Source organism: Ambystoma mexicanum, chromosome 5p (assembly GCF_040938575.1).
Source record: "Ambystoma mexicanum isolate Mex_15411 chromosome 5p, UKY_AmexF1_1, whole genome shotgun sequence".
NCBI classification, from domain to species: Eukaryota; Metazoa; Chordata; class Amphibia; order Caudata; family Ambystomatidae; genus Ambystoma; species Ambystoma mexicanum.
This window is the reverse complement of record NC_090930.1, coordinates 466,439,432-466,460,786: the sequence shown is the minus strand read 5'-3', so window position 1 is coordinate 466,460,786 and position 21,355 is coordinate 466,439,432. Positions and strand designations below refer to the sequence as shown.

At 52.0% G+C, this 21,355-nt stretch overlaps 1 protein-coding gene across 3 annotated transcripts in view; it reads left to right on the top strand.

The window, feature by feature from the left end:
* The window catches only part of LOC138481024 (UAP56-interacting factor-like), an 802,147-nt gene that overhangs the window by 622,266 nt on the left and 158,526 nt on the right, over positions 1–21,355 (top strand). For 2 of the 3 annotated variants that reach the window (XR_011274186.1, XM_069612876.1), the window contains exons 6-7: positions 17,980–18,032; positions 18,108–18,174. Coding sequence is in view for 2 of the 3 variants with exons in the window: in XM_069612876.1 (XP_069468977.1) it covers positions 17,980–18,032; positions 18,108–18,174 (120 nt within the window). In the remaining variant the exon portion in view is untranslated. Of the gene's footprint in view, positions 1–17,979; positions 18,033–18,107; positions 18,183–21,355 lie in introns of all 3 variants that reach the window. The other variant, XM_069612875.1, reaches the window with a different exon arrangement.

Here is a 21,355-nt window from a genome sequence, read left to right as displayed (position 1 = left end):
CGTGTGATCTTCGGCAACTGAGCATCTGCTCTATTGACACTGGCGCAGGCCTATTGACTTTAATCTGTATCTTTGAATGAGTCCTCTGATTCCCTTGCCTTGACAAAAGTATTGCCTGTGATTTTATCCACTTTTCCCTTGTTGGTAATTCTGAAATACAAAGTGTGTTTCACACCGGTGTGTCAAATCCTAATGTACTTATCTTGAATTTTCTGGAACAAGTGGAATTGGTTGTGTAGTGTATTTTACGTGTGGTTTTCGAATTTATAGAAGTGAAGTGTTTTGTGAACAGATGGTTTAAAATAAATGTACTTATATTTTATACCTGAAATCTTGAGTCAGTGTTTGCTTGAGTCACAGTAATTGTGGTCCTTTGTGTAATCTCTACTACTGCTCATTTACTCTTGAGATAAGTCTGACTGCTCCGCTACTGCTACCACTTTAACAGTGTAGTACATGCTTGTACCAAAGATGAACTTGTCACCTTTAGTCTTAATTTTGTGTAGTGGTCCCTAAGGGCACTGCACAGGATTCTGCCTAACAGGCATGGATTCACATGCTCATGAATATTCCCCGTCGTCAGGCTGGGAATCCTCGGTAAAGAGAAAATCAGTTTCAGTTTAGTTTCTGAACTGTCTACTAATAACCAATCACTGGTCTCTGGGTCATACTGCCCCCAGCCAATGACTGCCCTCTACCTAAGCCCCTCCTCTGGCAGCCATCTTCAGATTTTTACCGCACGTTCAAGTGTGGGCAGTCCTTGTGCTGTAGCTCTCTAGCTTTTACTGCATTTTGCGTTTTTTCGAAGAGTTTACTCTTATATTTTCGGTCAATTGAGCCTCCAGCTCCACCGATTCTACTTCCGATCATCGGGGACCCGTTTTGGAATTTTTCTACACCCCTCAAGGGCGAATTTTCATTGAGTTTTCACTTCTTGGAGGATTGCGGAAGATCTTTGAGGCCCACACCGCGTGGTCATGGCCCAGGACAAGGGAAACACGACACCAGGATCCAGGCTGTTCAAGAGCTGCCCTGGATGCAGATTGCAGAATGTCTTCAAGGAAGATGAGCACTCCCGGTGCCTCTACTGCCTTCACAATGACAAATCGCATATGGAAAAGGACTGTGCATTCTGTCAGAACATGTCCGACCGGACAATGAAGGATCGTCGTACCCGACTCACCAACTGGCTGGAGGGGAAGAGCGCAGCAGCAGGTGCGAAGAAGTCCGAGGGGTCTTCTAAGACCTTTGAGGGCGCTCCGGCGACGGGGGCCCAACAAAAGGCAAAGCACTGCAAGTCCGTGGGCACCGGGAGCGCCGATGGTTCGGGCTCCTCGGCTACCATGCAGGGAGCGATTTCACCGGCGCCATCTACCACGAGCCAATGCTCTGGCTCGGTGAAGAAGTCTGCGAACCCGGGTATGCTTCGGGAGAAGCCCCGGTCGATCCCGACGGAGACCGCCAGGGGCGAGCGAGGCTGCAACGCTCCCCATAAGGTGAAGGCCTCAGGCGCACCAAATGTGGTGATGGCCCTGATTCACCTGGCGAAGGCCTGTATTGAACGAGTCGTGGCGGCCCTGGCGAAGCCTTTGGAGGTTTCCCCAGTGGAGACTACTTCCGGGCCTAGAGTTTCCCTGCCACCACAGAGGGAATCCTCTTTTCAGCCTATCGATAAGACCCCCATGAAACCCCGGGTGGAGAAAGGGGGGGGGCACGGTAGTCGTAACGGACACGGTTACCACCTCTGAGGATGAGCTGGCTAGCATCCAAAGGATCCTGGACAGAGTTCAAGGAGGCCAGGGCCCACGGGAAGGATCCCGACAAGGCTGACGAAGAGAGCAACGGAGGTCCCGACAAGGGAGACCAGGCCGTGGAGGACCCCCTGCCACAGCCGTCGGTCCCGTTGCAGCCGTTGCCTTTACCACAGGACAACAATTCAGGAGCAATCTTGATGGCTATACAGACACTGTGTACGGAGATAAGGACAAGGTTGCCCTTACCCCCAGCGGACACCCCAGCGGTGCCTCGGCCGTCGGGGAGCCCACCGAACAAGCGGAGGCAAACCCTACCGCCTCTCCCTTCCAGCCTTCACCTCCATCCCCTCCACCAAGGGACGAGACGGGAACGTCGACGACTGGGACGGACGAAGACGGTGGTGACGGCCGGACGGAACTCCCGTCGCCCCCTGCATGGGCCTCTCCCCTCCCCCCTTGACCCTCCACCCACCCCCGACGAAATTGGCTCCTTCCAAGCCATGATCGCCAGGGCATCGGAGGAGCAGAAGGAGGGCTTCCTCTACCAACGACGGGAGGCCAAGAGGAAGAATGTCCTCTCAGTCCCATTGTTGGACAACATCTGGGACGAAGGACTGGTGCTACTGAAGAACCCGTCCACGGCTCCTGCTAAGAGGGATTGGTACGAGAAGTAGTACCGGGTCCCGGACTCCGTCCCTGTGTGCCTCAGAGCACAACCGTCCCTGGACTCGGTCTCCGCAGCGGCCAAGAAGAAATAGGCGGGGGCGGTGGCACCAACTTCCACTTCCCCACCGGACGGCGAGGGGAAGAACCTGGACGCCATGGGACGATGGACCATCTCGTCAGTGGCGACGACCATTAAAGCGGCCAACACCCTTGCAATCGTGGCATGCTACGACAGGGAGCTGTGGTTTAAGATCGCTCCCCTCCTGGACTTCCTTCCAGACAAGAAGGCGGAAGCCTTGCAAATCCTACAAGAAGGTGAGGTGGCTTTGGAGCACGCCATCACGGTGGCCACGGACATCGCTGACACCGGCTTTCGCCAGAGGGGCAACAGCGTTTCTCCAGCATGGGGTCTGGCATGGATTCACATGCTCATGAATATTCCCCGTCGTCAGGCTGGGAATCCTCGGTAAAGAAAAATCAGTATCAGTTTCGTTTCTGATCTGTCTTTCGTAGTAGTAACCAATCACTGATCTCTGCGTCATACTGACCACAGCCAATGACTGCCCTCTACCTAAGCCCTGCCTCTGGCAGCCATCTTCAGATTTTTACCGCACGTTCAAGTGTTGGGATCCTCGTGCTATTGCTCTCGAGCGTTAGTGCTTTTTTTCGCGCTTTTTCTTAGGAAAATTTTCTCTTTTTCGGTCAAAAGAGCCTCAAGCTCCACCGTTTCTTTATCGATCAACGGGGACCCGTGTCGGATTCTTCTACGCCCCTCAAGGGTGAAGATTTCGTCGAGCCCCGCTTTTGGAGGACTCCAGAAGCTTCTCAGGGCCGTCTCGGACATGGCCCAGGAGAAGGGAAGCTCGACGCCCGGAAAGCTGTTCAGGGTCTGCCCTGGATGCCAGCTTCAGAATGTCTTCAAGGAGGACGAACACTCCCTTTGCCTTTACTGCCTGCATGAAGACAAGACGCACGTGGAGAAGGACTGTGCGTTTTGCTGCAATATGTCGGAGCGGACCATGAAGGACCGCCATCAGCGTCTCGCCAACTGGCTGGAAGGAAAGAGTCCGTCAGGCGAGAAGAAGAAGAAGAAGTCCGAGTGGTCTTCTAAGACCTTTGAGGGCGCCCCGGCGACGGCGGTCCAACAGAAGGCCAAGTACCGCGAGTCCGCTGGCACCGGGAGCGCCGAATGGTCGGGCTCTACGGGCGCCAGGCAGGGCGCATCCTCCCCGGCGCCATCAACCACGAGCCAACGCTCTGGCTCGGGTAAGAGGAAGGCCGAGCACCCGGCGAAGCTCCTGGAGAGACCCCGGTCGTGCTCGAAGGCCCCATCGGAGGGGGAGAGAGGTGGTGACCCTCCCCCCCAAGGAGAAGGCGGTGAGCGCACCTAGGGTGGTGAAAGCCTTGATCCATCCGGCCAAGGCCTCTATCGAGACAGTCGCGGCGGCCCTGGCTCAGCCTGTGGAGGCTACACCAGTGGTGGCGACCTCGGGGCCCAGAATCTCCCTGCTACTGCGAAGGGAGTCCTCTTTCATGCCCATCGACAGGACCCCCGTGAAACCTCCGACGGAGAAGAAAAAGGGGGGGGCAGGAGGTGGTCGTGGATTCGGCCTCAACCTCTGAGGAGGAGCTGATGGAAGTCTTAGGCCACGGCTCTGGCGTGGAAGAAGACCATCCTGTCGGGAGGGACCCCGACGTGGGAGACGACGAGAACGTCGAGGGTGCCAACGGGGCTCCTGATTGCCGTCGGGACCCCCTCAACCAGTGCCGCAAATCAACTCGGCGGCCATCTTGTTGGCTATACAGTCCTTATGCTCGGAGATAAGGATGAGACTGCCGTTACCACCAACGGAGGAACCGCTCCCGACGGGGGACCCGGAGCCAGGCCCTTCTGGGAGCCCTCCTCTTAAAAGAAGGATTCATCCTCCACCTCCTTTTCAACCTTCGCGCCCTGTTCAGCCCTCCTCCCCGTCCACGACACGTGGGGATGATACGGGGACTGACACGGCCGCGACGGGTACTGACGACGAGGATCTCCCGTCATCACCTCCCACCCGGGCTTCCCCGCCCGACGAGATTGGATCGTTTCACGCCATGATCGCCAGGGCATCCGAGCTTTTCCAGCTCTGCCCGGAAGAGAAGAAGGAAGGTTTACTTTATCAACGGCGCAAGACCAAGAGGAAGACGGTCCTCGCTGTACCTCTACTGGACGGTATCTGGGATGAGGGTCTCGCTCTCCTCAAGAACCCATTCACAACTCCGGCTAGAAGGGATCGGTACGAGAAGAAGTACCGGGCCCCGGACGCGGCCCCCTTGTGCCTTCGGGCACAGCCGACCCCGGACTCGGTCGTCTCCGCGGCGGCCAGGAAGAAAGCGGGGGGGGGTGCGCGGCCTCTACATCAACCTCCAACCTCCCCGCCGGACGGTGAGGGAAAGAAATTGGACACGATGGGACGCAGAGTCATCTCTTCGGCAGCGACAACGATTAAGGCTGCCAACGCCTTGGCTATCGTAGCCCGCTACGACAGGGAGTTGTGGTACAAACTCGCCCCCCTGCTGGACTTCCTACCAGATGACAAGAGGGCGGAGGCCCTAGAGATCTTGCAGGAAGGGGAAGTGGCGTCGGACCACGCCATTACGATAGCGACAGACATCGCGGACACTGGATTTCGCCAGTTGGGCAACGGCATGTGCCTTAGGCGGCGTGGATGGCTCAAGGCTACTGACTTCCGTCAGGACGTGCAGACCAGAGTCTTGGACATGCCCTTCGACGGGAGCAACCTGTTTGGGAAAACAGTCGACGATTCCCTACAGGCCATCAAGGCGGACACGGAGACGGCCTGGGCTCTTGGTGTTCTCCAGCAACGACGGCCACCCTTTCGGAGCGGTGGAGGCAAACAGGGTGCCTCCAAAGGTTCCAGCGGCGGATTTTCCACCTATCGTCAAGCGGCCCGTTCGTCGTCACAGGAAGCCTACAGGGGACGAGGCAAGTCGGGCGGACCCCGCCGTCGTCGCCAAGGAGGACAAGGCGGCAAAGCCTCGTCGAAGCAGGACTGAACCGGCCGTGGGGTCGGGCCCCCACCGAAGCACCCCGGTGGGAGGCCGGCTGGCGAGCTTCGTCAGCGTGTGGGAGTCCATCTCCACCGACCGTTGGGTGCTGGACGCCCTGGCTCAGGGTCACATGCTCGAGTTTCTAAAGAGGTGCCCGCGCGTCCCCCCTGTGGCCAGGAAGGAACATCACGTCCCTCAACTTCTCTTGGAGGTAAGGGCGATGCTCAGGAAGGGCGCCATCGAGCTCGTCCCAAAGAGGCTTCGGGGCTCCGGAGTTTACTCAAGATACTTCCTCGTGAAGAAGAAGACGGGAGGATGGCGTCCCATCCTGGACCTACGACGACTGAACAAATTCATCAAGGCACAGAAGTTCAGGATGGTCACCCTCCAACACGTCCTGGGGCAACTGGAGGAGGGCGATTTCCTGTCGTCATTGGATTTGGAGGATGCCTACTTCCATATCCCCATCCTAAAGGGACACCAAAAGTTTCTCAGATTCGTGGTCCAAGGGCGTCACTACCAGTTCAGAGCCCTTCCCTTGGGATTGAGGTCGGCACCCAGGGTGTTCACCAAGTGCCTCGCACCTGTGGCGGCGCGGCTGCGCCTAGAGGGGATCCATGTCTACCCCTACCTGGACGACTGGCTCATCCGGGCGAAGACGAAGGAGCTCGCCGTGGAGCACACGGCAAGGACGTCCAACTACTCACGGACCTGGGATTCTCCATAAACTACGCCAAGTCCCACCTGGTGCCCGCGCAAGACGCGCTGTTTCTGGGAGCGAAGCTCGACACAGTGTCGCTTCTGGCCTCTCCGTCGGAGGAAAGGACGAGGGCCATCTTGGGCAAGGTGCAGCGGATGCTGGTTGCGGACGTGGCCAGGGTGATGTCCATCAAGTCCCTCCTCGGAATGATGTCTTCTTGCATTTATCTCATCCGCCTGTGCAGGCTCCGGATGCGCCCGTTGCAGGAGTTCCTGGACGCACGCTGGATCCAGACGACTGGCAGCTTCGAGGAGAGGGTCACACTCGATGAGAGTTTCCGACGAGCGATCCGGTGGTGGGGCACCCGCGCACATCTGACGGCGGGCATGGACTTCCAGAACCCCGGCCACCAGGAGACAGTGACCACGGATGCCTCCCTAGAAGGGTGGGGAGCGCACACCGAAAATCTGCACGCGAGAGGCCTTTGGCTTCCGACGGAGAAGTCCCTCCATATCAACGTCCTGGAGCTCCGTGCAGTGTTTTGGGCCCTCAGGTCCTTTCTTCCGTCCCTCAAGGGCAAGGTGGTGAGGATCTTCACCGACAACACCACCACCATGTTCTACATCAGGAAGCAGGGCGGTACCAGATCCCCAGCCCTGTCCAAAGAGGCGCAGGATCTGTGGCATTGGGCCGTCGCCCAAGGGATGTTTCTGGTGCCGTTTCATCTGGCAGGGATAAAAAACACCATCGCCGACTCGCTCAGCAAAGAGCTGCGCTCGTGCCACGAGTGGGAACTACGACAGGATCTAGTGGACCGCCTCTTCCGACGGTGGGGCACTCCCCAGATCGATCTGTTCGCGACGGCGACGAACTCCAAGTGCCGGAGGTTCGCCAGCAGGTTTCCCCAGCCGAGGAGCATGGGCGATGCTTTCTCGTTCCCCTGGGAGGGCCTGTTTCTATACGCGTTCCCTCCATTGCCATTGCTGATCCGGCTCATCAACCAGCTTAAGAGGTCACGGTGCAGGATGATCCTCGTCGCACCTGCGTGGCCGAGGCAGATATGGTTCCCAGACCTTCTGGACTTGTCAGCGTCCCCGTCAATCAAGCTGCCAGTGGACGCGGATCTTCTCTCCAGGGAAGGAGGCGCCATCCTCCACCACGACCCGAAGTCGCTGAACTTGCAGGCCTGGCTCCTGCAGCGTTAGAGTTTGGAGGTTACGACATACCGGCCGACTGCAGAGAGGTTCTTGCAAAGGCCAGGGCGTCCTCAACTCTTAAATGCTATGGACACAAATGGAAGAGGTTCTCTGTCTGGTGCCACGCACAGAAGATTAACCCTTTACGGATTACGGCTCCCCAGGTACTGCCGTACCTTCTGACGCTGGCCAAGGCTGGACTGGCGCACGCGTCCATCAAGATTCATCTTGCTGCGATCTCCCGATACACCAGAACCACGGGGCGGACATCTTTGTGGTCTCATCGTCTGGTGAAAGAATTCATGAAGGGACTGTTCAGATCGTTCCCGCCAGTGAAGGCTCCGGCCCCGGCGTGGGAGCTCAACGTGGTGCTGACCAAGCTCATGGGACCTCCGTTCGAGCCTCTGCACTCGGCTCCGTTGAAGTTCTTGTCGTGGAAAACGGCGTTTCTTGTGGCCATCACCTCCGCACGACGGGTGGGAGAGATCCAGGCCCTTTCCTGCAAGCCCCCGTACTTGACTTTTCACGACACGAGGGTAGTGCTCAGGACACACCCCTCCTTCATGCCCAAGGTGCCGTCGGACTTCCACTTCAACGAGCCCTTGGTGTTGCCTGTTTTCTTCCCGTCGCCTTCGTCGCCGGCTGAAAGGACTTTGCACTCGCTGGATGTGGCTAGAGCGCTGAAGTTCTACGTGGACCGCACAAAGTGTTTTCGGAAGACCTCACAACTCTTTGTGAACTTTGGACCTGTCAATCAGGGGAAGGCTCTCTCAAAGGCTTCCATTTCCAGATGGCTCTCCGGCTGTATCATGTACTGTCATCGGTTGGCAAACCGACCGCTGCCTGGCCGTCCGAGAGCCCATTCCACCAGAGCGATCGCAGCTACCACGGAGTTCCTATCTGTTGTGCCATTGCTGGACATCTGCAGGGCTGCTACGTGGAGGTCGACGCACACCTTCACGAAATTCTACTGCATCGATCGGGATTCCAGGGAGGAGTCCAGGGTCGGCCAAGCATTGCTGCGCAACCTGTTCGCCTAAGGTGAGCCTGGTGAGGAGGTAAGAATTGCTTAATGTTGAGTTTTGGATATAATGCTTAATGTTGAGCCTTTGCCACCTCCCGTGGTTGTGCATGTGTGTACTGCTATATATTCTTTTATTCATGAGCATGTGAATCCATGCCAGACCCCATGCTGGAGAAGGAACAAGTTACTTACCTGTAACTGTTGTTCTCCAGCATGGGTCTGGCATGGATTCACATGCGAACCCTCCCGCCTACCCTTCTGCGGCTCTTCACTTGGTCATACAGCCACTTCACGTGCTTCCAAATCTGAAGATGGCTGCCAGAGGCGGGGCTTAGGTAGAGGGCAGTCATTGGCTGTGGTCAGTATGACGCAGAGATCAGTGATTGGTTACTACTACGAAAGACAGATCAGAAACGAAACTGATACTGATTTTTCTTTACCGAGGATTCCTAGCCTGACGACGGGGAATATTCATGAGCATGTGAATCCATGCCAGACCCATGCTGGAGAACAACAGTTACAGGTAAGTAATTTGTTCCTTGCCTTCGCTGGCACGGTTGGCTCAAGGCCACCGATTTCCGTCAGGATGTTTAGACCAGGGAACTGGACATGCCTTTTGACGGGAGCAACCTGTTCGGCAAGGCAGTGGACAATTTGTTGCAGGCCATCAAGGCGGACACCGAGACGGCCCAGGCCTTGGGTTCTCTCCAACAACGGTGGCCGCCCTTTGGGACCTTCGGAGGCAATGTGGCTCCAAAGGATTCGGCAGCATTTCCGCTTCGTACCGCCAAGCCGCCCGCTCCTCGTCGCAGGAAGCCTACAGCGGACGTGGTAAGGCCGGAGGATCCCGTCGTCGTCGCCAAGGAGGCCAAGGCGGCAAGGCCGTGACGAAACTAGATTGAACCGGCCGTGACGTCGGGCCCCCACCTGAGCACCCCGGTGGGAGGCCAGCTGGCAAAGTTTGTCAGCGTGTGGGAGTCCATCTCCGCCGACCGTTGGGTGTGGATGCCCTGGCCCACGGGCACACCCTGTAATTCCAAAGGTGTCCCAGTCTACCACCCGTGGCCAGGAAGGAAAACCACGTTCCACAGCTGCTTCTGGAAGTACGAGCAATGCTAAGAAAGGGAGCCATAGAACTCGTCCCAAAGAGGCTCCGGGGCGCCAGAGTATACTCGCGGTACTTCCTCGTCCGAAAGACCAGCGGTTGGCGACCCATTCTGGACCTTCGCCGCCTCAACAAATACATAAAGTCCCAGAAGTTCCGGGTGGTCACCCTTCAGCATGTCCTGGGACAGCTGGAGGAGGGTGATTTCCTGTCGTCGTTGGACTTGGGGAACGCGTACTTCCACATCGCCATACTCAAAGAACACCGAAAGTTCCTGTGATTCGTGGTCCAAGGGCGACAATATCAGTTCACGGCCCTGCCCTTTGGGTTGAAGTCTGCACCAAGGGTCTTCAAGTGCCTGGCACCGGTGGCGGCGCGGCTACGCCTGCAGGGGATCCACGTATACCCCTATCTGGACAATTGGCTCATCCGAGCAAAGTCAAGAGAACTTGTCGTCGATCACACAGCGAAGACCGTCCGCCTGCTCACGGAACTGGGATTCTCTATCAACTTCACAAAGTCCCACCTGGTATCGTCGCAGAACACCCTGTTCCTGAGAGCCAGACTCGACACAGTGGCACGGTTGCCGTCTCCATCGGAGAAGAGGACGAAAGCCATCCTGGGCAAGGTACAACAACTGTTGACCATGGAAGTGGCCAGGGGGAGGTCCATCAAGTGCCTGCTCGGCATAATGTCATTGTGCATCTATCTCGTGCGCCTGTGCAGGTTGCGGATGCGGCCACTACAGGAGTTCCTCGACACCTGTTGGATGCAAGCGGCGGGCAGCTTCGAAGACAGGATCTCCCTCAACGACTTTCCGCCAAGCGATCAGGTGGTGGGGCACCTGCGCTCATCTAGCGGCAGGCATGGACTTCCAGACCCCAGTACATCAGGAAACGGTGAAGGCGGACGCCTCCCTGGAAGGATTGGGAGCGCACTTCGGAGATCTCCACGCAAGAGGCCTTTGGCTCTCGGAGGAGAGGTCACTACACATCAACGTCCTGGAGCTCCGAGCCGTGTTCTGGGCCCTCAGGTTGTTCCTTCCGTCCCTCAAGGCCAAGGTGGTAAGGGTCTTCACCGACAACACCACCACAATGTTCTACATCAGGAAGCAGGGGGGCACCAAATCCCCAGCCCTATTCATGGAAGCGCAGGACTTGGGGCTCTGGGCCGTTGCCCAAGGGCTGTTCCTGGTACCCTTCCATCTGGCAGGAATAAAGAACACCATTGCCGACTCACACAGCAGGGAGCTGCGCTTGTGCCACGAGTGGGAACTTCAGCAGGATCAAGTGGATCTCCTATTCCGACAATGGGGCAATCCCCAGATAGACCTTTTCGCGACGGCGAGGTACACCAAATGCCGGAGGTTCGCCAGCAGCTTTCCCCGGCCGGGGAGCATGGGCGATGCCTTCTCATTCTCCTGAGACGGCCTGTTCCTGTATACGTTCCCGCCTTTGCTGCTGCGACTCATCAGTCAACTCAGGCGGTCCCGGTGCAGGATGATCCTCGTTGCACCGGCGTTGCCGAGGCAGATCTGGTTCCCGGACCTTCTGGACATGTCATTGTCCCCCCGATCAAACTACCGACGGACGCAGATCTTCTCGTGAGGATCGCTTAACCTGCAGGCCTGGCTCCTGCAGCACTAGAGTTCGGAGGGTACGATATCCCTGGCGGTTTGCAAGGGCGTCCTCGACTCTCGTGCTATGGACGGAAATGGAAGAAGTTTTCTGTCTGGTGCCGTGCACAGAAGATTAACCCTCTGCGGAGTACGGCCCCTCAAGTGCTGCCATACTTGCTGTCGCTGGCCAAGGCAGGGCTGGCGCACGCGTCCCTCAAAATCCATCTGGCGGCGATCTCCTGCTACACCAGAACTCAAGGGCGGTCGTCGCTGTGGTCTCACCGCCTGGTGAAGGAGTTCATGAATGGACTTTTCCGCTCGTTCCCGCCGGTGAAGGCTCTGACCCCGGCATGGGAGCTCAACATGGTGCTGACCAGGCTCATGGGCACGCCATTCGAGCCTCTGCATTCGGCACCGTTAAAGTTCCTATCGTGGAAGACAGCGTTTCTTGTGGCCATCACGTCCGCACGACAAGTGGGAGAGATCAGGCCCTCTCCTGTAAACCTCCGTACCTGACATTCCCCGAGACAAGGGTAGTGCTGAGGACGCACTCCTCCTTCATGCCCAAGGTGCCGTCGACTTCCATCTCAACGAGCCCTTGGTGTTACTGGTTTTCTTCCTGTCTCCTTCGTTGCCGGCTGAGAGAACTTTGCACTCGCTGGATGTGGCTAGAGCGCTGAAGTTCTACGTGGACTGCACAAAGAGTCTTCGGAAGACATCACAGCTGTTTGTGAACTTTGGACCTGTGAACCAAGGGAAGGCCCTCTCGAAGGCTTTGATTTCCATAAGGCTCTCCGGATGCATCATGCACTGTCGCTGGTTGGCAAACCGACCGTTGCCCGGCCGTCCGAGAGCCCATTCAACCCGAGGGATTCCTGCTACCACGGTGTTCCTGTCTGGTGTGCCCCTGCTGGACATCTGCAAGGCTGCTACATGGAGGTGGACACACTCCTTCACGAGATTCTACTGCGTCGACTGGGATTCCAGGGAGGAGTCAAGAGTCGACCAGGCAGTGCTGCGCAACCTCTTCGCTTGAACCTGAGCCTGGTGAGGAGGTAAGAGATGCTTCATGTTGAGTTATTGTAATGCTTCATGTTGAGCCTTGCCACCTCCCGTGGTTGCATGTGTGTATTGCTATGTATTCATGAGCATGTGAATCCATGCCAGACCCCATGCTGGAGAAGGAACAAGTTACTTACCTGTAACTGTTGTTCTCCAGCATGGGTCTGGCATGGATTCACATGCGAACCCTCCCTCCAACCCATCTGCGGCTCTTCTCTTGGTCCTACTGCCACTTTACGTGCTACCAAATCTGAAGATGGCTGCCAGAGGAGGGGCTTAGGTAGAGGGCAGTCATTGGCTGGGGGCAGTATGACCCAGAGACCAGTGATTGGTTATTAGTAGAAAGACAGTTCAGAAACAAAACTGAAACTGATTTTTCCTTTACCGAGAATTCCCAGCCTGACGGCGAATATTCATGAGCATGTGAATCCATGCCAGACCCATGCTGGAGAACAGTTACAGGTAAGTAACTTGTTCCTTATATGAATCTGATTGGATAGCCACAATAGAAGCTTTGCATAATTGAGTCCCCTACATCTGGAGCACAAACAACTGGAGGTAATAGCCCCATTCAGCCCTACAGATAAGTGTTGTATTGGCCACATTTACTCTCTAGAAATTGGCATACTCCCAAAAAAGAAAAATGGGGAGTAAAAAATACTTCCAGCAAAAAAATAGGAAACTGACTCGAAGCTTGTACCCCTGCTTTCACACACAAAGCACCATGGATCTGTTGGATCAATAGTGCCACAGTAAGAAACTAGTATTGTTGCTGCCTTAGCCGAAGATCTAACCCTGTATCTTTTAATGCACATGAATAGCTAGGTGCAAAGAAATACTAATCACCAAAACATTCTGTTTTATAGATAACACATTTGTTTATGGGAAAGCACAGTGCATCGTTACAGAAAATACTTAAATGAAAACTGAGCAAAATGGCATTTCACAAGGTTTAAAAGTGGGGAGGAAAGGGTGGTTATAAGAAGTAGGTGCATCAACACAGTTCTAGTTGAGAAGCAATCTAGAGAAGGCCGTTCTAACACATTTAGCCAGAGTCAGTAGGCCTGTGCCAGAGTCAGTGGTACAGGGCAAGGGCCCAGGAGTAAAATGTTTTTGTAGCTGCAGTCAAGTCTTTGGTTAACGATTTTGAAAAGGTGGATGCAGAAGGTGAAAGACAATGTTAAAAGAGAGGGGCGGCCAACCCAACAGGTAGGTAAAGGATTTAAAACACCTTTAGCTCTACCGCGAAGAAAGGGCGGCCTGGCGGAACAATGTACCTTTAAAATGAAGAAGTGGCTCCTGCGGTGGCGGTTGTTCCTGGTAGTTCCTGCAGTTCGGGGGATCCAGCAGAGGAAGAGATGTTCTCGTCGTGGAGGAAGGTTCGAGTTACTGCACTACCTTGGGATGAAACCAGCCGCGTTGCTGCCAGACGAATAAAAGGTACGCTCCTTTAAATCGCGGTCCGGGTGGACTGTGCCTGGCTATCCAGCCTCTGAGTACAGGGTACTGGCGATTCGACCAAGGGAGGTCCGGGGATGCGATTGGCAAACTGGTTGGCCCCACCAGCTCAAGGGAAGAAGGCTCTTTCGGATGAAGATCTTCTCTCGTTGTGTGGAGAAAAGTGGTGAGATGCTGCAGCAGGGCTTCACCGGTGGTTCAGTCATTGCAGATGTCTTTGGCTTCTCTCCTCTTCGGCTTCTTAGTTCCAGTGGCGACGTCTTGCCCTTCCAGTCCTCAGGACCCTGCTTTTATGCAAAAAGAGCCCCATTCATACAGCCTAGCTGTCACTCACACAGTGGCGTGGTCATCTTGGCGGGAGACCCTCCAGCCTATCAGGATAGAGTGCGACATGGGTTGCGGAGGCATCCCTGTCCAGGGGTCCTACTCCCCCTCCCACACAATGGACCCACCCCAGACTCAGTGGCGCCGAAAGGAGGGCTTCTTGGCAGAAGCCCGCCAAAAGGACGAACAAAGGATCCCCGACCTGGGTTATGAATTCAGAGAAAGACACAAAAAAGAAGTTATATTAAATTTCTGGCAAATAAAACCTACCGGAGTAAAGTTAATATTAAAATACACTTGCCGTATGTTGGAGGCTGTCGGAAAATGTGGTAGCCTCGAACAATAGGAAAATCCCATAGGAAAATATTTGCAGTCGAATATTTACGGTAGTAACCACTGCCACCAGCCAGAAACTTTTGAGAGAGGGACTGCGCGGTACCCTCTCGAAAATGAACATAAGGGAAAAACTATTAACCCTTCCCAGTACTTCCATAGTAAGATGGTTTGTACTGATTTAGTTCATAAAAATTGACTTGTAAAGTCAATGGGGACTTTATAGGCCCTGGGAGACGACAGTAGTCAGTCCCAGGGTATGGAGTCTGTTTGGGGGTCGCTACGATACCCCTGTGTCACTGCACAGAGGGTGCTGTGTAACACATGTGAATAAAGATGGTTCCTATGGAGGTGAGAGAAACCCCATAGAGAATAAAAACAAAAATAGCCTAGAACACACATAGCAAAAGAGTGGGAAAAAGAGTCTCACTCTTAGCAGGGGAAAAAAAACAAACCCTTTAAATCCAGCAAAGCTGCTGGGGGACTCTATAGGTAAGGGAAATTAGCCATAGAATGAGAATTCTCCCTAACACTAATTGATTGACGCTGCTAAAATAATTTGAAGATCTGTTTGCACTAGGGAAGGCGGAGACTGAGGCACTACTGTCTTGCAGGGCGAATGACCATAACCGTTGTGGCCGTTGCTGCCTTTTTAAATTCCTTGCAGTTAGAACACATGAATTAGACACATTGGATGATGCTGCTTTGTAATTGACTGAGGTTTCATAATTCATAGTACTGTGGGTAACGCTTTTAGGCAGGTTAGCTAGGTCCACAAAGAGAATTTTAAAGTCTTACTTTGTCATAAATTGTATGTGGTTTGAGATTGTTCTTTTTGTTATTCTATTCCTTCCTTTTTCTTAAGTTTTTAATTGGTGTTTGTTAGGGAGAATTCACAGCACCCTCAGTGCAGTAACACAGGGGTGTCATAGTGACCCCCAAACATAGACTCCATACCCTGGGACTGACTACTGTCTCCCAGGGCATGTAAAGTCACCATTGACTTTACTAGTCTTAAATTGTGAACAGAACCAGTACAAACCATCATATTGTGGAAGTACTGGTAGGGGTAATTAGATTGCCCCGGGTCTGTTTTTCGAGGGGGCACTGTGCAGTCCCCCCTCGTCGAGTTTCTGGCTGGTGGCAGTGGTTACCACGCGAAATATTCCACTGGAATATTTCCTATGGGATTTTCCCATTCATTTTAAACGCACCACTTTTTTGGTGCAATGTTAAAGATACCGCTGGGTTATTTATTTAATATTTATTCCCCAGTTGGGTCTTTTTGCCAGGACTCCATTTTAAAATTTGTGTTCGCCTCTGTAACTCCAACCCAAGTCGAGCCTTTTGTTCCACTTTTGGCGGGCTTCTGCACAGAAGCCACCAAAAGTGGTGCCACTCTGTCTGGGTCTACAGGATGTGTGGGAGGGGGGTTTAGGCACCCTGGACTGAGTTGCCTCGGCAACTGAAGTCGCACTCTTGTGTGATTGGGCCAGTGGTGAGCCGCCCGGCTCACCACTTAGCATGTTTGAGTGACAGCTAGGACTGATGAATGGGGGTTTTCTGCATAAAAGCAGGGCTTTGGGGACGAACTTCAGAAGTCGCCACAGGACCAAAGAATCCGAAGAGGGAGAAGCTGAGCCGACCTGCAACGACGACACCACCGGTGGAGCCCTGCTGAACCGCCTCACCACTTCCCGACGACAGAGAAGATCTTCATCCCGGAGAGTCTTCTTCCTTTGAACTGGTGGGGATAACCAGTTCACCCTCTTTTCGCCTTCCTGGATCGTCTCGTGGTCGAATCGCCCGTGCCAAGCAACCCGGCGGCCGGATAGCCGCGCTTCACCACTACCACGAATAAAAGGGTAGTACCTTTTAACCGGGATACTCCGCGGCTGGTTTCTTCCCAGGCAGTGCAACAACCTCCAGCTTTCCTCCACGTCGAGATCTTCTCTTCCCCTGGATGAAGCACGGACTTGCACCCGCTTCCAGGAACAACTGCCCCCGCTGGAGCTTTCTCACCATTTCAGGTACTGTGTCCCGCCTGGTCTCCCTTGCAACAGACCGTAAATCCTTGACTCTCTATCCTGGGGTGACCTGGGACCTGTTAACTAACTTTCTCTGAACTGATCCAACTCTTTTTGAACTATCTGCCAAGACTTTTAAAGTATAATTTAACTGTGTGATCTCGGACACATTCCGCCTTGCTCTCTCCAAGAGTGGGCCTGGCCTATGAACTTTCTTGCTCTACAGTAGACTCTGCCTTTCCTGACTTGCTGTGGTTCTTTCAAAAGTGTTGGTATTGTGTACTTTCCTAATTCTGCCTTTTCCCTCCCTTTTTAACTAACTTATTGGAGTGCCATCTTAGGTTAAGCGCTCACCTCTGCTGGAAAATAAGTGGTGTTTTAACTAAGACTTATTCAATAAGTAATCAGGGATGTATATATATTGATGGTTACTGTGTTTGAACTTGCTTGCCATATTAGTGTTAGTGTATTTTACAAGTATGTTTTTAAATAAATAATTATATACTTTTATACCAAAGCTCTGGTCAGTGTTTGCTTGTGCTACTGTATCTTTGTACCTATTTTGTATACTCTATATACTGGCCCTCTCTTCTTGAGAGAGGTCTGACTGCTCAGCCACAGCTACCAGGTAAATCTGGGTGGTACAGACTGCTACCAATTGGGTTTACTGCCAACACCTGTAGTCCTAAGCCTTTTGCAGTGGTCCCAAAGGGAACTGCACAGGTTTCTGCCTAACAGTGTTAGAATCTTTTAATGAACTTTTATAGAACCTTTGCTATGCCTATTTATATATGTTTTGAAGTGTTTCACTATGTGAATGTTACATCTGTGTGTATCTATCACTTAATGAATTGAAGTATGTCAAAGGTTAAACTTTGTTGGATTTAGCCATGTTTAATCTGGTCCCAACCAGTAGGGAAGGCTGGAGCGAACATTACCTACATGGTGATTCAGGTTCTCTTAGTCCTTGCTCTCCCTCATTTACAAACCCACCCATCCGTCCCCGGTAAAAGCATATACTTGATCACAATCTTTATTAAGCGAAATCAGGAACTGGGTGTGGGCAGTTAGTGACGTAGGGGTGAAGGTTGGGGCTGGTGCGCAGTGGTACGCACACGCTTGGATAGTCCCATCACTTACAGGTTTTTAAGGGACAGCTATCATTTGGAGTCAGCAATTTCCGTCTTGCCTGCAGATGCAGGCGTCCCAACCAGTTGTGAAGGCGAGAGAGCAAGGACTAAGAGAACCTGAATCACCATGAGGGTAATTTTTTCATGTTTCTTCTACCCATTCCTTTTAAGATTTCTTGCTTCCTGATATACTTAACTATTAGCTGCTAGTCGCAGTAAGTCTCACTGTTAAATCTGGTACACAGAGAAAGGTTTCTAGCTCCCTGGATGAGCCAATTGTACGTCCAGGAGAAGCACTTGCCGTTGAATATGTGCTGTGTCAGTAAAAAATAGCTTTGAAAACTTGTTCGGTTTGCAAAATTCAATGTGTTAGAGAAATCACTTTGTTTAAAACGTATTGGAGATGGGCTTCCTCTGGTGTTTTTTGTCATCGCGGGAGTAGATATTATAAATATATTTATATATTTTCAATAATCATGTGTAAATGAACATGAAGATGCACTTTTTGACACTTACTTTTTATGCATCCAGTTCCTGCAGAGAGCATCATTGAGAAGCCCAATAGAGGGAACAAAGACAGGAAGGTAATTTGCTGTTTTCTTAGAGATTGTACATTTAATAATTGTAACCTCATGGAATTAATAGGTATGTACTTGCAGGTGGCCATCGACTGCAATTTCTGGATCTGTTTTAACTGTTTCAGTACCTAATCCCAAAGCAAGCCAGGTAAGAAAGTAAGTATACATTTTTTTCTACAGCAATATTTGTATTTTCCAGTGCATCAGTTTCCTTGACCATATAGTGATTTTTCTTTTTTTAAGAAGTTAGCAATGCATTTAAGCATCTGCTAATTATGAGTTTTGAAGGACATTTTGCCAATCTATATTTGCAGTACAACATGACAGTCAATCTTTTCTTACCTCCTAGTCTCCTTCATGATACAGACACCTTACATAATTGAGGTTTCAAGTCCCCCACAAACACCCTTTGTTTAGCAGCGCTTAGTAAAGAAATGGCCACTGTAGGCCCCACCTCTCAACTGGTTATGATCTATAACCCCCCATTTCCCACAGCTCATCCTGTTATGTTTGTCATGCAACACATAAGTCACTAGTAGGTCCTGCTTTGGCTGGGATTTCCTTTTGATAATTTCTTGTTCTTCTATTCAAAAGAAGTAGTGGCACTTGGGGACCACTACCGTTTCGTTTAATGAAATTTTACCAAATACACAGACCTGCAATGTCTCAACATTTAATTTTGGCCATCAGCACACAGGTACGACTCAAGATTTTCCTTCAGGATCACTGAAAATGTATACTCCCAAGCATAAGATCTCATTTGTCATTCAGATATTCCCCAGTGTTTTCGGGGAGAAAATGTATGTGCAAAAAGCCAGACCCAAATCATGCTACTTTGCAAGTAATAGTACTGCAGTAAGTTGGTTCTTTCTCCAGCATGAGGTCTGGCATGGATTCATATGCTCATGAATATTCTCCGTCAGTCTGGGAATCCTCAGTAAAAGTAAAAACAGTTTCACTTTCACTTGCAAACTGTAGTTCTCCATTAAACCAACCACTGTCCTCTGGGTCATACTGCACCCATCCAATGACAGTCTTTTACCTAAGCCCCTGGTCTGGTAGCCATCCTAAGATTTTTACCACACACTTCAGTGTTGGGAGTCCTCGAGTTTGCTCTGCGAGCTACTTCTATGTTTTTTTGTGTTTTCGATGGAAACCGTTTCTATTTTTTTCAAAACGAGCCTTCTCCATCTGCCGACAGCAGGGATCCATTGACAGTGAATTTCAACGCCCCTCAAGGGCAAAGATCATCAAAGTTTCCAGAAGGCCATCGGGCCTACTTCGCCCACTCTGACCATGACTAAGGAGAAGGAAAGAAGATCCCTCTTAAAGTCCTGCACCAAGTGCGGGCTACGAAACGTGTTTGAAGACAAGCACCTGCAATACCTCTACTACCTGCGTCCGGACCACAAGGAAGGAGAATGCAAGATATGCCTCGGTTTCTCCAAGAAGACGAAGGATGGGCACAGTATACTGGTGGCGTGGCTGAACGTCAAGGCCTCTGCCCTGTGCTCTGTTAGACAGAATCCTGTGCAGTGCCCTTAGGGACCACTACACACAATTAAAACTACAGGTGGCAATTCCAAGTTTTACCTTTGGTACAAGCCTGTACTACTATGTCATAGTGGTAGCAGTGGCGGAGCAGCCAGGCTTATCTCAAGAGTATATGAGCAGTAGCAGAGATTACACAAAAGGGACCACAATAACGGTGACCCAAGCAAATACTGACTCAAGGTTTCAGGTAAAAAATAGAAGTACATTTATTTTTAATCCATTTGTTATATACACACTTGTATTAAACTCAATTAAAAACCACACGTTAAATATACTATAACTAACCAATTCACTTCGTACAGTAAGTCTAAAGGTAAATACCCTGTGTTTGAATGAACCCGTGTTACGAACAAAACGTTAACGCGAATACGATTGCTATCACTTTTTGACAGTTCGGTCTACTAAATAAACGCGTATCCGTGACATGAAATGCTACCAGGGCAAAGACACACTTGGCACCTGAGATACCCAGAGGGAGTTGGAGGCAAAAATCACAGGCAATATTTTGGTTAGGCAGGCAGAATCAAGAATCACTCAGACAGGAGTTCAAAAGTCAAAGGGCCAGAGCCAGGGTCGAAAGACACCGGGGCTTGTTGCCGAAGATCACAGTCAGACAGTTCACAATTCAACGTAGCCAAAAGTATTTCGATATTGTCAATGTTCGGAAGCAAAAGTTATAGGAAGGAGGGAAGACAAGGGCAAGCCTTGGAAATGAAGAAAGGGGATTCACCCAGTTTCCTCAAGTAGAACACAGTACCTTGTTCCAATGGTGCAGCTGGTGCCCTGGCAGTTGTTCCTGTTGGTTTCCCGCAGACCCATGATTCCTGGAGCTTCGTTGTGAAGGAGGACGTCTGAAGGGGGTTTGCACCACACAAGGATGAAGCCGGCAGCAGCAACGAGGAATAAAAGGAGTGCTCCTTAAAAACAGGAGAGGCTCTTCAGGTGGCTATCCGGACCACTACAGCAGCGTGCAGTGATTTCGACCAAAGTAGAGGATCCTCTGGCTGTGGAAGATGAGCTGGTTATCCCCACCAAGCTCAAGGGAAAAAGACTCCGGACTGGATCTTCTGAGTCGTTGAAGGGAAGATATCTCAGGACAGCGGCAGGGCTTCACCGGGACGGGGTAGTTGCAGCAGCCGTTGTTCTCTCCGCTTCTCTTCGGGCCCTTGTAGTTCCAGTGGCGACTCTCTGACTTCTAGCCCAAGAGACCTGCCTTTTATGCGAAAAACCCCCATTCACACAGCCTGGCTGTCAATCACCCAGCAGGGGGGTTGTCCAGCCCGGACAACTACCCTGGCCAATCATAACAAAGTGCGACTTGGGTTTCCTAGGATACCCTGTGCAGGGGGTGACTACACCCCTCCCTCACATTCAGCCCACCTAGACACCCAGGCGCCTTGAGGAGGGATTCTGAGCAGAAGCCCACCAAAACACAGTGAACAAAGAAGGCGAAAATAGTTTGCTGCACAAAGTAAGACACAAGAAGGACTTTAACAAAAAGAAATGGCGAATAAACCCAACCGGAGCCAAAAGAAAGACAATTTGGTCAAGCGGGTTTACGTTCGAGGCTATTATTATTATTATTATTATAATAGCCAAGAACAGTACCACGTTTAATCAATATAATCCCGGTAGAAAAGTTAGGGTAGATACCACTGCCACCAGCCCAAGTCTAAATGTTAAAAGAGCAAAACAATGCTCTAGGAGGTACAGATAAAAAGGGATATGAATTAACCTTTTCCAGTACTCCATGGAAGATGGGGTGTACTGGATCT